The sequence below is a fragment of the Odontesthes bonariensis genome, chromosome 2 (assembly GCF_027942865.1).
Source record: "Odontesthes bonariensis isolate fOdoBon6 chromosome 2, fOdoBon6.hap1, whole genome shotgun sequence".
Lineage (NCBI taxonomy): Eukaryota > Metazoa > Chordata > Actinopteri > Atheriniformes > Atherinopsidae > Odontesthes > Odontesthes bonariensis.
Window position 1 is genome coordinate 16,875,922 of NC_134507.1, and position 13,355 is coordinate 16,889,276.

At 41.2% G+C, this 13,355-nt stretch overlaps 1 protein-coding gene across 6 annotated transcripts in view; it reads left to right on the forward strand.

The window, feature by feature from the left end:
* Positions 1 to 164: 164 nt before the first annotated feature.
* kcnma1a (potassium large conductance calcium-activated channel, subfamily M, alpha member 1a) overlaps positions 165 to 13,355 on the forward strand; it is a 154,312-nt gene continuing 141,121 nt past the window's right edge. For all 6 annotated transcript variants that reach the window (XM_075478377.1, XM_075478379.1, XM_075478373.1 and 3 more), the window contains exon 1: positions 165 to 1,293. In XM_075478377.1, coding sequence (XP_075334492.1) covers positions 1,006 to 1,293 — 288 coding nt within the window. In that variant the 5' untranslated portion in view covers positions 165 to 1,005. The remainder of the gene's footprint in view (positions 1,294 to 13,355) is intronic.

Here is a 13,355-nt window from a genome sequence, read left to right on the forward strand (position 1 = left end):
ATAGACCTCATTGGATGTTTATGATGCACGCTATGATCCTCGAATTTTATGACTGATCGATACAGACCCTTTTCAAACCCTCCTCGCCTTTTGCGACTTGCGTCACTGGCGTGCAATAAAGACGCAAAGGCGCAACTGTAGCCAACCTCCCTTATACACCCAAGCAGCGGACACCGGTCGGCACTTGGAATAAACATCGTCGCGGTCTTGCCGCCCTCTGTCCGTCTTTATTATTAGCGCTTCGCTCCGCCCTCCTACCTGTAAATCTGCCCGCTCTCCTCTGGAGCAGATCTGACAGGCGCTCTCAGCTGGCCGCTTTGTGCCAGGGCTGCAGGGGACCGAATGGAGGCAGCGACATCCACCCGAGCACCCGTGCTTTTACGCAGAAAATGAGAATATGTAGTCCTTTGTTGTGCATTTGCAGCTAAACAGTTCTAGAATTAAATTACAAGTTCGTTCGTTTTTTTTTTTTTTGCTCTCGCCTTGCGTCAATCGCCGTTCACAGTCGATTGACGCTTTAGAAAGTAAAAATCGATTCTCCGCCTGCTGATCGACAGGATCCCTGAATGGAAGACGGATAGAGAGGTCGCCTTGCCAAAAACAGGCTGCAACAATTTTCACAGTCGCTCTGTTGACACTGTCCGAGATAAGGCTGTCCCTGGTAGTCTCGGCGGCTGCACACGACGCCGTCCCTGTCATGGCATATGGCGTGAAAGAGCCAGAAAAGCCCTCAGAATGAGAAGCGCCTAAAGATTCGTCATTATTATTGCGGATTTAAATGCCTCTCTCCAAGGGCCACCGACCCGTCATTTCAGTCAGGTTCGCGTGTGCGTTGTCTCACGCCGTCACGAATAAGCAAACCACAAGCTTCTGAAATACAGAAAGAAACTCGGTCTTCATAATCTTTAGAATCTACAGCAAAAAGGGGGATTTTTTTTTTTTTTCAAGCAATATGGCTGGTGAGTGGGGCTGGGGACGCTGGCACAGGCTCTCCAAGGCTCCTAAATGCTAGCTGAGGCAGATGGCACGGTTCCCCATGGAAGCGACAGCTCTATGAGGACAAGCAATATCAATAACAATATAAATCCGGAATCTTCAATCTTAATATCGAAGATGGAAGACGTTGTCATTCCGTTCTCGCCTGACGTGCCATGCGACAATGGACAACGCATGTGGTGGGCATTCCTCGCCTCTTCCATGGTGACGTTTTTCGGGGGTCTCTTCATCATCCTGTTATGGAGGACCCTCAATTATCTGTGGACTGTTTGCTGCCACTGCAACATTAAAAGCAAGGTATGGCTGCTACTCAGTGAAAAAAACATATATTTTTTCTTTCTTTCTAAAATCCCCCTCATACACATTCAGTGATGGTACACATGTTGTATTTTTCTGTGCCACTGGCCTAACTTGTTGTTCTACACGGGCCTTCATTGTGCCACAAAGCTGAATTGGATGGTTTGGATGGAATAGAAAGTGCCCACCGCAGTGCCTATGTAGTGAAAAAAAACGTAATTATTATTTTCCTCAGACTGTTTACTCCTTCTCTGGATGTAAAGGTGGTGATGCTGCGTAAAAAAATATGGCTAGAGCAAGAGGAGAGGGATTCCTTCATTTTTTTTTTATCTTGCCTTAGCATGCACAGATGTATACCCCCAAACACACATCAGCTTCAAATCTTCGAGAATGACAGTAAACATTTCAGATTTTATGTATCCAAACACCTGATCCCTCTCGTAACACCTTGTGAAACCTATTGAAATCCACTGAGTTCTCAAGCAGATCCAATGACACCAAGGGTGCTCCTTTAATAGTGTGCCCTATGCAATTCTAGACACATTGTTCGTTCTTTTCCGAGCCTTCTTTTATTCTGATTTGACATATTTGCCCTTAGTGATTGCTGCAATATGTTTACTGTGCACATTAAATATTGTGGTGGAATGATGGAGAGAACCTGTGTGCGGGACTGATATAGAAATAACATAATAAGGGTGATTGCCCATTACTTTGCTTGGGGTGGATGAATCATAGCTGATTCACATTTGGTTCATATGTGACTCACACACTTGTGTGAAGTGTAAGTGTTCCCCTGCATGCATAGAGGGGCAGTTGAAAGGTGATGTTGCTCAGAGTGTTTTTGTTTTTATTTGACAACGCTTACTTAGAATGAGAAGAGCCATAAATATTTTGTTTTACTATTAAAAAACAAACAAACAAACAAACAAACAAAAAACTGAGAAGGATGTGTAGATTGACAGTCAGTCTGGCAAGGAGTCGAGAAAAGGATTTGGTGAGAGGAAAGAGTGGTTGAGTGAAATTCTAATTCCTTGGTGGGTGGCATTCAGCCCATGTCCCTCTTGCTGCTCCTCTGTGCCTTTTCATTTTGTTTCTCTTTGACATTATGACTGTTTGGTGGCACAGCATATGGAGCACCCTTTACAGATAATAACACATTTTTAGGCAACGTTGACGGTTTCATCAGGCTTTTTGTCATGATTACCATCTCATCATCCGATGTAATTCTTGATATAGATGCAGTATTTAACAAAGTAAAAATGTCCTTTGTTTGGGCCATAATACACTTCCACTAATGCGTTGTGTAGCTCAGATTCCAATCTTGAATTAAAACCCAGCACTAACTCACACCTTATTGTTATTAAGCATCTGACTACACTTTCACTTTGAGACTAACCCATAATCCTTCTGGTTCACATACTTTTGCCCCTCACAGATATGCGATATTGTGTGCTTTTTGTTGAAAAAAAGGATGATGTATGTGATATATTCCTGAACTTTCAAACTGGTCTCTTTTATCTACTATTAAGACTTGATATTTATTCCTAAAATTCAGAAAAACACCTTTTTTTAAAAAAAATTTGATCTCAGCCCAAATATATAAAAGTATGCCGAAAAAGTATACCAGTTAAAACTGCATTAGATCTAGAATGGAGGAGCACATGACTCAAACCGCAGTGAACGGCTAAAATGAAGTTTTTCCTCATGACTTTTGAAATCTCGACTCAGGCTGTTGACGATGCAGGAAAAAAAATTCCCAAACAAATATTTACATAATCGGAAATAATTGCAGTCCAACAGCTATGCAAAGTATTCCTTAAATAATTTCTAATCCATGCAGCTTTCATTTACAATGTAGGATAATTGTGCTCAGTATGCTGTTTACCGTAGGCCATTACTTGGCTGTCTGCCTCCCGTCATGTTCTTATGCTCATGTATCCGGATCAGAAATGGCATCAAACCATATATCATCCTTCATACTTTTCACAATATGTATAAAAATGCCAGTAAAGTGATGAAAATAAGCCAAGAAAATATGATTAGGTATCCATCTTGTGACTGCTGGTGGATATCTGTCTCTTGTAAAGGAGGAGAAACGGTGAAAGTCAAAGTCTCCCTTTGTATTGCTGTGTGTGGACGGCAAAGTCATCCCGTTAGGTGACTTTGATAGGCTTGACACTTGGCTGCAGAGGGAAAAGGCTTGTTAGGAGTATTAAGGAGTAGAAACCGGATCCGCGTTCAGCTGACTCATGCAGCCAGCTAAGTTGGCATGTGTCAGAAACAGGATGCATAGTTTGCGTGTGGCCGTGGTTGACTTTCTGTGGCACGACTGGGAACCTGGATACAGAGGCAAGGAAATAGAGGTGGAAACTCTGAGGGGAGTCACAGGAGAACGTGGAAACGGAGGGTGTTAGGGTGACAAAGGGTTTTAGAGAGCATGTTGCATTGCATACGTTGTGTCCCTCTGGTGCTTGGACACTGACACACAGCTGCATCCTAATTCTTTTAAATCGTGCTGTCTTTTGCCAGGATTATAAGCGAGTGGCCAAAAGATCATGCTGGAAGGAGTGAGATTTGAGCATGTTGAGAAATGAAAATATTCAACTTTTACTCCTGGATAAGACTGCTTAAATAGAGGGTCTTGTTCTGTTCTTTTTACAGTAAAGTCATCAACGGCATCTAGGTTAGAAAGCAGTCTGAAGCTCTAGGAACCAGGGACAGTCCCATTTTTTCAATGTCTATAAAACAGGACAGTTGTATTGCAGATTAAAAAAAAAAATAATAAAATATATATATATATATATATATATATTTATCTGATGCCGTCACCATGGTGAACGAAAAATGGACCATAAAATATAGAAGATGAAACAAACTCGTATAGATTTTTGTAGTGCTGTGTTCTTAATGGGCTCATTTATGGCATCATTTATCAGCCAGTTGTTTCGGAACACTCGAATACCATTTTTTTTTTTAACCACATTTATAACTCGATTGGCTCTTTGTCCCTCAGCAAGCATCACTCCTCAGGCTGCCTGGGTGAGCTACATTACTTCATTCTCTTTTTAAAGTGCAGCTTCACACATTCCAAATAAGGAGTTTCCTACTAAGGGAAAGCCTCACTCAAGACAATCATAATGCATATGCATGACTGAGAGAAAGTACTCTACTGAAGTGGAGGGAGACATTGTGAAAGGCTTCTTAGCAATGAGCTGGCTCTGTATTTTCTGTTGCATGTTTTGGAGAATATGTAGAGTTTTCTATTGTTTTCTGTGGTGGGCTGCCTCCGTTCTGCTCCGTTATCTAATGGCTCGGTTATGTACTCTGCATCATGCCACCTCCAGCAGTTCTTATATGACGCCTCCGTTATTTGAGTTGTGCGGAGAGAAGTATAGAGGCTTTGTGGCAACAGTCTCTGTTAAAACATGTATGACACCATCGTTCTCTACAGAAAATGGCTGTGAAAACATGGCTTTATGAAAAAAAGAGGAACATCTCATATAGTCTATTGATGTTACAGTTAATATTTGTATACTGGCATCTTATCACAGAAACAAACAGCAGTGCAGCTGTTACTCATCATCCAGGAAGTGAAAGGAACAAAGATAACGCATGAAAGGAAATGTGTACTCTAATAGACAAGAAAGTTAATCTGATTCATCTTGAGAAGAGTTTTTGTAGCATAGAAAATGTATTAAATAGCTTATTTTTTTCCTCTGGCAACATAGTCAAAGACCCCAGTCTAAAAACAAGGGAATACTTCACTTTAATATATTATTTTTTGGGGCTTTTGTGCCTTTAAAGCTGCCGTCGGCAGGTTTTCAAAATTCCGAGTCTAAAGTCGGAAAATTCGAACTGATCTAACTTTCAGGCCCCTCCCCCTCTGTGGACGAGGTTGTGCACGTGAGTTCACACCAGTGTGCGCACGCACACAAGCTGGGGGCAGACTCTCGCTCAGCATGGAAGACGTGGTTGGTGACTGTTCTGCTCAGATAATAGATAAATAATAAACCTAACGTGATTGGTTAAAAACAGCCGGGAGCGCTCGATTTTTGCGAGCACGATTACAGGCTTCAGAGGGAGCTACAGAATTCGGGATTTTTCCTAAACAGCCTATTTAATATTCTACTTCCAGAATCCCATGACAGAATCCCAATTCAAGCTAATATGACTATAAAAAAGTTGCCGACTGCAGCTTTAAAGGTAGGGTAGGAGATCCTGGATTTTGAGTCCAGCAAAGCTGCATTTTTAAAATACGCAGGTCAAAAGTCCCAACCCTTTTCTTCACTTTCCCCCCGAAGACACGCCTCTAGAGTACATGAACGCGGACGAGCACGAAGGTGCACGAGCACTGTTCTGACAGCAAGCCAGTGGCGATTCTAGAGATTTATACATGGGGTGGCAGGCATATATTGTAGGGTGGCAATTTTTTTAGGAAGCCCATCTTACTTTGTACTTTATATGAGCCCATTTACAACAGTTTTTTCAACACCCAAGTGTGATAAATTCAATATTTGGTCTACATACATGAGCATTCCACTTTTTAGTACATTAAAACAGTGTTTCCCTTGGGATTATTGTAGCAGCAGAAATGTTTTCCCCCCATTAACAATAACAAAACATGTATATCAACTGATTGCTATACAGTATCAAATTTACAGAAGCTGTATGCGACGATTGCTGTGCTGTGCAGCAAATCTCATAACAAACTCATCCAAATCTAAATTTTTTGCACGTTTAGACTCAATATTGAGAATTGCTAAACCTGTGAGTCTGTTCTCTGACATAATTGAATGCAGGTGATTTTTGATGAGTTTAAGAGCTGAAAAACTTCTCTGTATGGTTCCAAAAAACACAGAAATTCTGCTAGCCTTAGCCACCACTAGCATACTAGCCAACGCCAACTAGCAGACTTTTTAAGAATGGTTCATAGAACTACAATGATATGAAATGCCACAACTTCAATTGGTTTCAGTTCAAGATGTCAAAGGCCAGCCAGTAGCTAGCTAGTTATCAACGTTTTTCAGTTGGGTAGCGCCAGCTATCTAGTTACCGAACTGGCTCGAAAAGCTATCTTGTGGCTAACCGTGACATGAGGTAAAACGTAGCTAGCGGTTATCTGGAGATTTTTTTTGTGCAAATTCGTTTCATGAATGAGACCCGAACTGGCTTGAACATATTAATAATAATACTGTAGTGACTTCACGGAGGCTCTGAGACCGGCGGTTGCCGAACTGCTCTTTATTAAGTTTTACACAAGCAGTACCATCAAAGAACACGGGTGACTCTCAGTCCTGCTCCGCAACCAACCCCAGGAGAGCACCAGACCTGCACACAGACTGGCCCACGCCCACGCCCACGCCTCCTCTCCCCCAATCACTAGCCCACACCTGAGTGACATGACCTGCGGTCCAGTGATTGACAGGGAGAGGAGGAAACAAGCCAGTCCGTGTGCTTTTACCTTAATTCTGGGTCGTTACAATACTTTTATTTTGTACAGCGCCTTCCATCTATGAGGAATTATAAACGTTTCAAAACCCTATTAGACTTTGATGTATGTTACCCAGTACCACCTGTGAACAGGCTCCATCTGACAGCTTGTGTCCGCACTGACTCCACGTCAAGGCAAAGAGATTCTGCCATATGGATGCAACCATTCGTGATGGGGGGGTGGACCAACGTGTTTCTTTTTCAAATTTAACACTCTGCAGTTTGACACCGAGGGGAGGGGGAGATTGCAGTTTGATAGACGGCATCAGAATCCAATCATTGTTCAGTATGATTGGATACTGTTTTTCCTAGATTGTACGTTCTAGAGGCCACTAAAACTTTTCATATTTGTGTCAAAACTTTTAATTAATTGGTTGCAATGGGGGTGTGCCAGCTGCAGCGAGGACTATAGCCTCTTGTACACGGGCGGCTGCTTAACCCACTACGCCACGGACCACCCCGGGAATACTTCACTTAAAGGGGAACTGCGGTATTTTCAACATTAAGCCTCTTTTCTGAGTCGTCTGCAATGTTTTACAACCCCCCTCACCGCTTTTTTGATGTTTACTGCTGTCTCTGGTATTTGCCTAATTTTGATTCTTCTCAACCTGCTTCAGAATGGCAAGCATGGTGCATGTCCAAAAAGGTCCGTAAAAGCACCATAAACGTCCGTTACTGGTGTGCACTGGTAATCCATATCAAATTTCGTTGCGAAAAGTTGCTTCTGTCGTGTTTTATTTGGCAGCTCGTTCATGCTCGAACTATTTTCTTAGCGGTGGCGGAGTAATATCAACGAACATCCAGTACAAAATGCATTTGGTGTTTTTTTATGTTTTTAGGAGCCGACAGCTGGCAGGATTGTACAAATGTGTACAGCAGTTTTTTTCTGCCTTAACATTTGAACAACAATGAGAAAAAAAGAGCAGTTTTTCTAGATACCAAGACAGTGTCACCCCCCCTCCCCAAGTTGAATGCCCACTCCATTTTTCTCTTTGCATACAGATGTCTTTCTCTTTCTCTACTGTTGATGTAAGTTGATTTTGGTCTAAGACATGAGTATCATGCCACCTAAGTTAAAAGATAAATAAATAAATTGGATTATATGGAAAAGGCCAATTTAGAAAAGTTTTATTTCATTGCATGGAGCACACATCCAACATATTCCATGTGTTGCCTTGTCAATTTCACGTCCGTTGTTGATAGACATTAACTTCTCCATTTCAGGCCAGTAAAACATTCCAAATAAGTTGGGACTGTAAAGATTTTTCCACTGTGTAATGTTGCTTATCCTTCTTACACCTCTTAAATTGCATTCTGGATTTTAGGACACCAAGCGATGAAGTGTTTCAGTTGTTTTGTCCCATTCTCCCAGCAAACCTGTCTTAAAAGTATGGGGTCGTCATTGTCGTATTTTTTGTTTCAAAACTCCTACATATTTTCTGTTGGTATCAGGTCAGTACCCCAGACCTTATACCCATACTTCTGCAGCCATGCCTTTTGTAATATGTGGCAGCACATGTTGATCTACAATTATGCTCTAGCTTGCAGATTGGTGGATGGATTGTATTGAATGGGATGCCTTTTGAGATTTTCTTTTAAAAGTGAATAAAAATGGATTCAAATCTGACCTTAATTGCATTGCTTCTGCCATCAGAGGTGTGTAAAGGTTCTTTGTCAAAAGCACTGATACAGCCCCACACCATCACAGGGCCTGGCTTTTTGGACTTGCTGATAATGGCCTGGATGATAATTTTTGTCCCTTTTGTTCGAAGCACACCTTGTTTGTTTCATCCGTAAAAAATTTTTTTTTAAAATCTCGAATCCTGATTGGTTAAACCTTCAAACATATTTCCTCTGGGTGAAGGTCCAAATGCCCCATAACCCAGAAAAGCTGATATTACTTCTGGACAATTTAGAAATAAGACTTATTCTGTGCACGGTAAAGTTTTAAGTGGCATTTGTGACTTTATCTCTATATTGTAGTGCTTGACAAAGGTTTCCCGCATTAAGGTCGTAAGCCTGTATGGTTGTGTCAGTTATAGATGAATGAGAATTTTTGATGCAGTGCCAACGGAGGGACCAGAGATCACAGGTGTACAGCTTAGGCTTGTGCCCTCGCCCTTTACACAGGAAACTCCTCCAGATTCCTCGAATCGTTTAATGATATTTTGCTATATTTTGGAGAATTGTTTTTAAACTCTTATACATTTTCATGGAGTTGTCATGTGTTGCAGGTCTGAAATTCAGAAATGGATGTATATTAATAAATTAAATGAAGTTGACAGGAAAATGGGGAAAAAAACAAATTATCTTGAGTTGAGACTGTATGCAGTTAAATGAAAAATCAATTTAAATGAATAAATCACAGCTTTTTTTAATTGGCCTTCGCCATACATTGTACATATTTTTAATTTACTATTCTTTCATCTCCTGTGACCCTGAGTTGAATGAAGTGGGAACAGGAATAAAGGGGTAATTGAATTGATATTATTTGATCAAAATCACTCATCCCCTGAGCGAATGCAGACGTCCTTTATGTTGCAAACCATGTTTTCTCTTTTTTAAACTGAGACATTAGTATCTAACTATTGAAAGTTTTCTCTTTTATCCTATGGCTGTATTAAACTCATTTTATTTCACATATTTGTTTGCTTTTGTTCCATTGAAGTGTTACCAATACAGTCACAGGATGATGATATGTTTAATTTGTGTGTAACGGCAGTTGAATGTCCTGTGTGTCTGTCTGTCTCACTGAAGGTCAGTTTGCATTGATGTGGTTAGACTTAAAAAGCAGAGAGGTGAGGACACATCTGGTGTCTAGGATTCATTTTCTTATTCTTGTTAGCATACAGTTAAAGGGTTAAGAAGTCCATTTTATGATCGCCTCTGATGAAGCTTTAAATCAATGCAGGGCGTTTTCCATAATTGAAGATTGTTATTGAGTTTTATGTTTGCAGGCAGTCATATCAGTGGAATTAATCAAATCCACCTCGGTCTTGGCTTCATCTGTGATCGCCTGCCTAACAATGTAAAAACAAAATACACAGAACAGTGAACAAGGTATGCCGGGACATTCTTCAGTGCGCTTGGCTTTAAGTGAAAGGAATCATTGAGGTGGCTTCAGAGAGGAACTGTTATGAGCCTGTGTATTCCCTTGTGCTTGGCAACGGACCAGCTGGATTTCGCCATAGCAGCACACACCCCTCCGTCAGCTGTTGCTCTCACTAACCTCGGTCTAACTTGGCCCAGCTCGTCCACTTCATTCCACACTAGATGATTAAGAATTTTAATCATATTTAAAATGTACCATTTTAAATTCTAAAAGTTTTTGATGTAATGCGAGGGATGTGTGTAGGGGTGCTGCTACGATCCTGTGGCCAGTGGTTGCGTTGCATGTGTCTGGTCATGTGTTGCTGACACTTGCGGCCATGAGCATATCTCAGTTTCCACCAGGGTAATCATGCCTGTCCCCACCCAGCACTGCAACTAATGATTATTTTCACAATCAAAGTGATTATTTTCATAATCCTTTGTGTGCTAATTAACTGGTTGTTTATTTAGTGTATAAAAGGAGTCATGCAGTCTGGAGTCTATTTTATTGCCATTATTTGATTTGTGTGTCTGAATATGTTTTCCTTTTACTCTGATTCCTTTTACTCTAATTGTGTCTTTTTCTCTGTTTTTCTCTAAACTGAACAAATCAGCCAACAGATGTTAATCTTTAGAAACAATCAGTGGATGCAAGCTTTTCCAAACGTGTTATGTTCACCATCGCTTCAAAACGTTTTTTCCCTCATACTCCTCTAATAATGGTGTGACTCATGAGTTGTTGCTCAGTGAAGATCCACCCTTTTCTAGGCCCTAATCCCTAATTCTTTGGTCCCGATTTGATGCCCATCTAGGGACAACTGCGGTGCGCCTTGCTGACGTATGTTAATCCAGAGACGAGGAGAGGCCATATATCAGCCCAGCCTATGTATATCATGAGACAGACACTGTAGTTCATCTCCCAAACCCCACCCCGACAGTACCCAAACTGTGCTGCCCTACTGTCATGCTGTTATATCTTCTTCAGTCAGTCACTGGACTATTAAAAGGACATCCACGGCTCAGGAAGTATTCAAAAGTTAAAGGTTAGGGGGGGTGTGTATACCTGGCTCCACAAGGGGGAAGAGTGTTGGAATGACATTCCAGACATTGGGAATGTGCGATAGGGTCTTAGGCGATCTGATCCATGCTTAGTCAAACTGGCAGGGCGAGACCATTTGCATATATATCCGCTGGTTGAGACTGGCAAAGCTAAGCTGGCATGGGAGCTCTGCAGGAAGGAGATAGCTAGCTTGTACCTGGGCATCCAGGGGGATCATAGCTTATGGTCTTGAGTATACTCTCTTTACTCTTTATCTGTTGTCTTAAAGCTTAACATCAAAGGAAGAGAGTGTGAGTGTTCTGTAGGTTGAGTGTCCTTACCCTACTGTCAAGTGATTGGACTTGAGTTATATGCTATTACGATGACTAGCAAACATTTCAGCACTTTCATCTACTCAAGGAAAGGATTTATTTAATGTTATAGCACCATGTGGATTTGCCTTTGTGTTTTAAGCTGTAGCATTGCATCGGGACCTGTTTTCAAGCTTATTTTTATTTTTTATTTTTTATCATGACCTATGTTGCTGAGAATGCTCTGGTATTTGTAAGAAAGAGTGATCTCAATGAGAAGTGTTGTTGCTGTTGAAAGTACGATTCCAAGCACAATGTCACTTCATCACTTAAATATGTACCCCAACTAGCACAGCTGTAACTTCAAAGTGTTGCTGTCATTTTAAATGAATACATTCAGCTGCTGCTTTTTTCCACATGTTCCTTGTTGGCAACACACATTATATATGGAAAGTTTAGACGTAGACATTTTAACATTATTGTCCAAATTTGGAGAAATAACTTCATGTTTAGCAGTATTGTCTGTTTTTCAGCACACAACTACACCTACTGTTGTCTCGTTTGTGTACTCATTGTTGCCCAGTCTAAACACACATGCAGTTTATTTTTGAGAATATCTATTTTTAACATAAAAGTATATATTTGTATTTTTACACAGTTAGATAAGTTGTTTTCCCGTACAACGCTGTATCACAAAAGATGGCCTAACTTTTTAAGCCGTGGCCCTCCTTTAAGCCAGCAGCCACATCGGCCAACACATGCACCTCTGAGACCACTCTCTTTTGGTGCTGATTATCAGGCAGAACCAGCTGTCTCCTTGTCTCTCCCTCAGCTTTATTCTTCTTCCCCTACAGCCCACCACCCTCACCCTCAGTACTCACCACTCACACAGAGGCATTAAAACGTGGTTAACGTTATAATTGATGCTTTGAGCTGTGTGCAATAATGCAGATAAAGAGACGGGGAATGTGTAGAGGACACGGCAGTGACCTTCAGTGATCCCAGCAGGCGGTTTTTCTGCTTCATTTTTAGAGATCGGATCTCTCTTTTAGCAACATTTTTTTGCTCTGTGAGGCCGATCCTGTGGGTGAGCACACAAGCAGAGCTTCCATTCTCTGAGAGGACTTAGAAAGTGTCAGGATTACACATCACCACCACATCCACATCCCTCAGCAACCACTCTCAATTAACCTCAGAGGGGCAAGGCTAATATGCTAATTATCATTCTTCTAGCGGACTAAAAGGAGGCTCAGGTTTCTTTTGCCTCCATAGCCAGCATGAAACAATGCAAGTGGTGCACCTCATGTGACAGTACTCCAATGCATATTTGTTAAGTGAGAACTATACACAAATAAAATGGAATGTTATTGAAAGGGAAATGAAAGTCTAAATGACAACAAAGGGCAGCCTACAAGCTGAACCTCATTCAGGCAAAGTGAGCAGCTCTGCTACAGCACAATGAGTTTACCTCTTGACTTCTTGTGACATTTTCCAGAGTGGTTGCACAGAATGAATAGCCCAGCTGTCAATTATAGCCTTGTTTGATGCTTGCAAAAGTGAAATCCCAGAAGGTCTCGTCTGACTCAGGTTTCCTGTGCTGCCCACCATAGTTCTGTATGCTGTGAAATTTATCTAGACATGAACAAAGCGAGACAGTCCAATTTCAGAGTGACACGAGCTCTGTAAAATGATGCCCTTAGAGTTGAGCTTCAAATGACAACATGTGTCGGCATCATGTACAGATGATGCATAAAGAGCAAGGGGTTCATTGCTCGATCGCTCATTAAAGATGGATGATAATTTAGAGCTGCCACACAGCTCTCTGAAAGCCTATGCCGTTGAAGTAAAAAACAAGTCTTTAACCAGTCAGTAGTTGTCAGAGTATTAGATTGTGTAGCTTTCCACCTGGAAAGCATTTGAACAGAAGGTGTTTTTAATCTGTATTGACAAGTACCTTTCATTTCGACAAACACGACGCCCTGATAAACTCTGAGATCCTCTGGAATGCACAGAAACTAATTCTCATTTCTGCACACCTGGCCTTACATACAGTTATACAGTTTGTATTTGTATTTCAACAAATTGGTTTGGTTGGCATTATCAGTCAGTACTATCTAATATAAACTAATGCA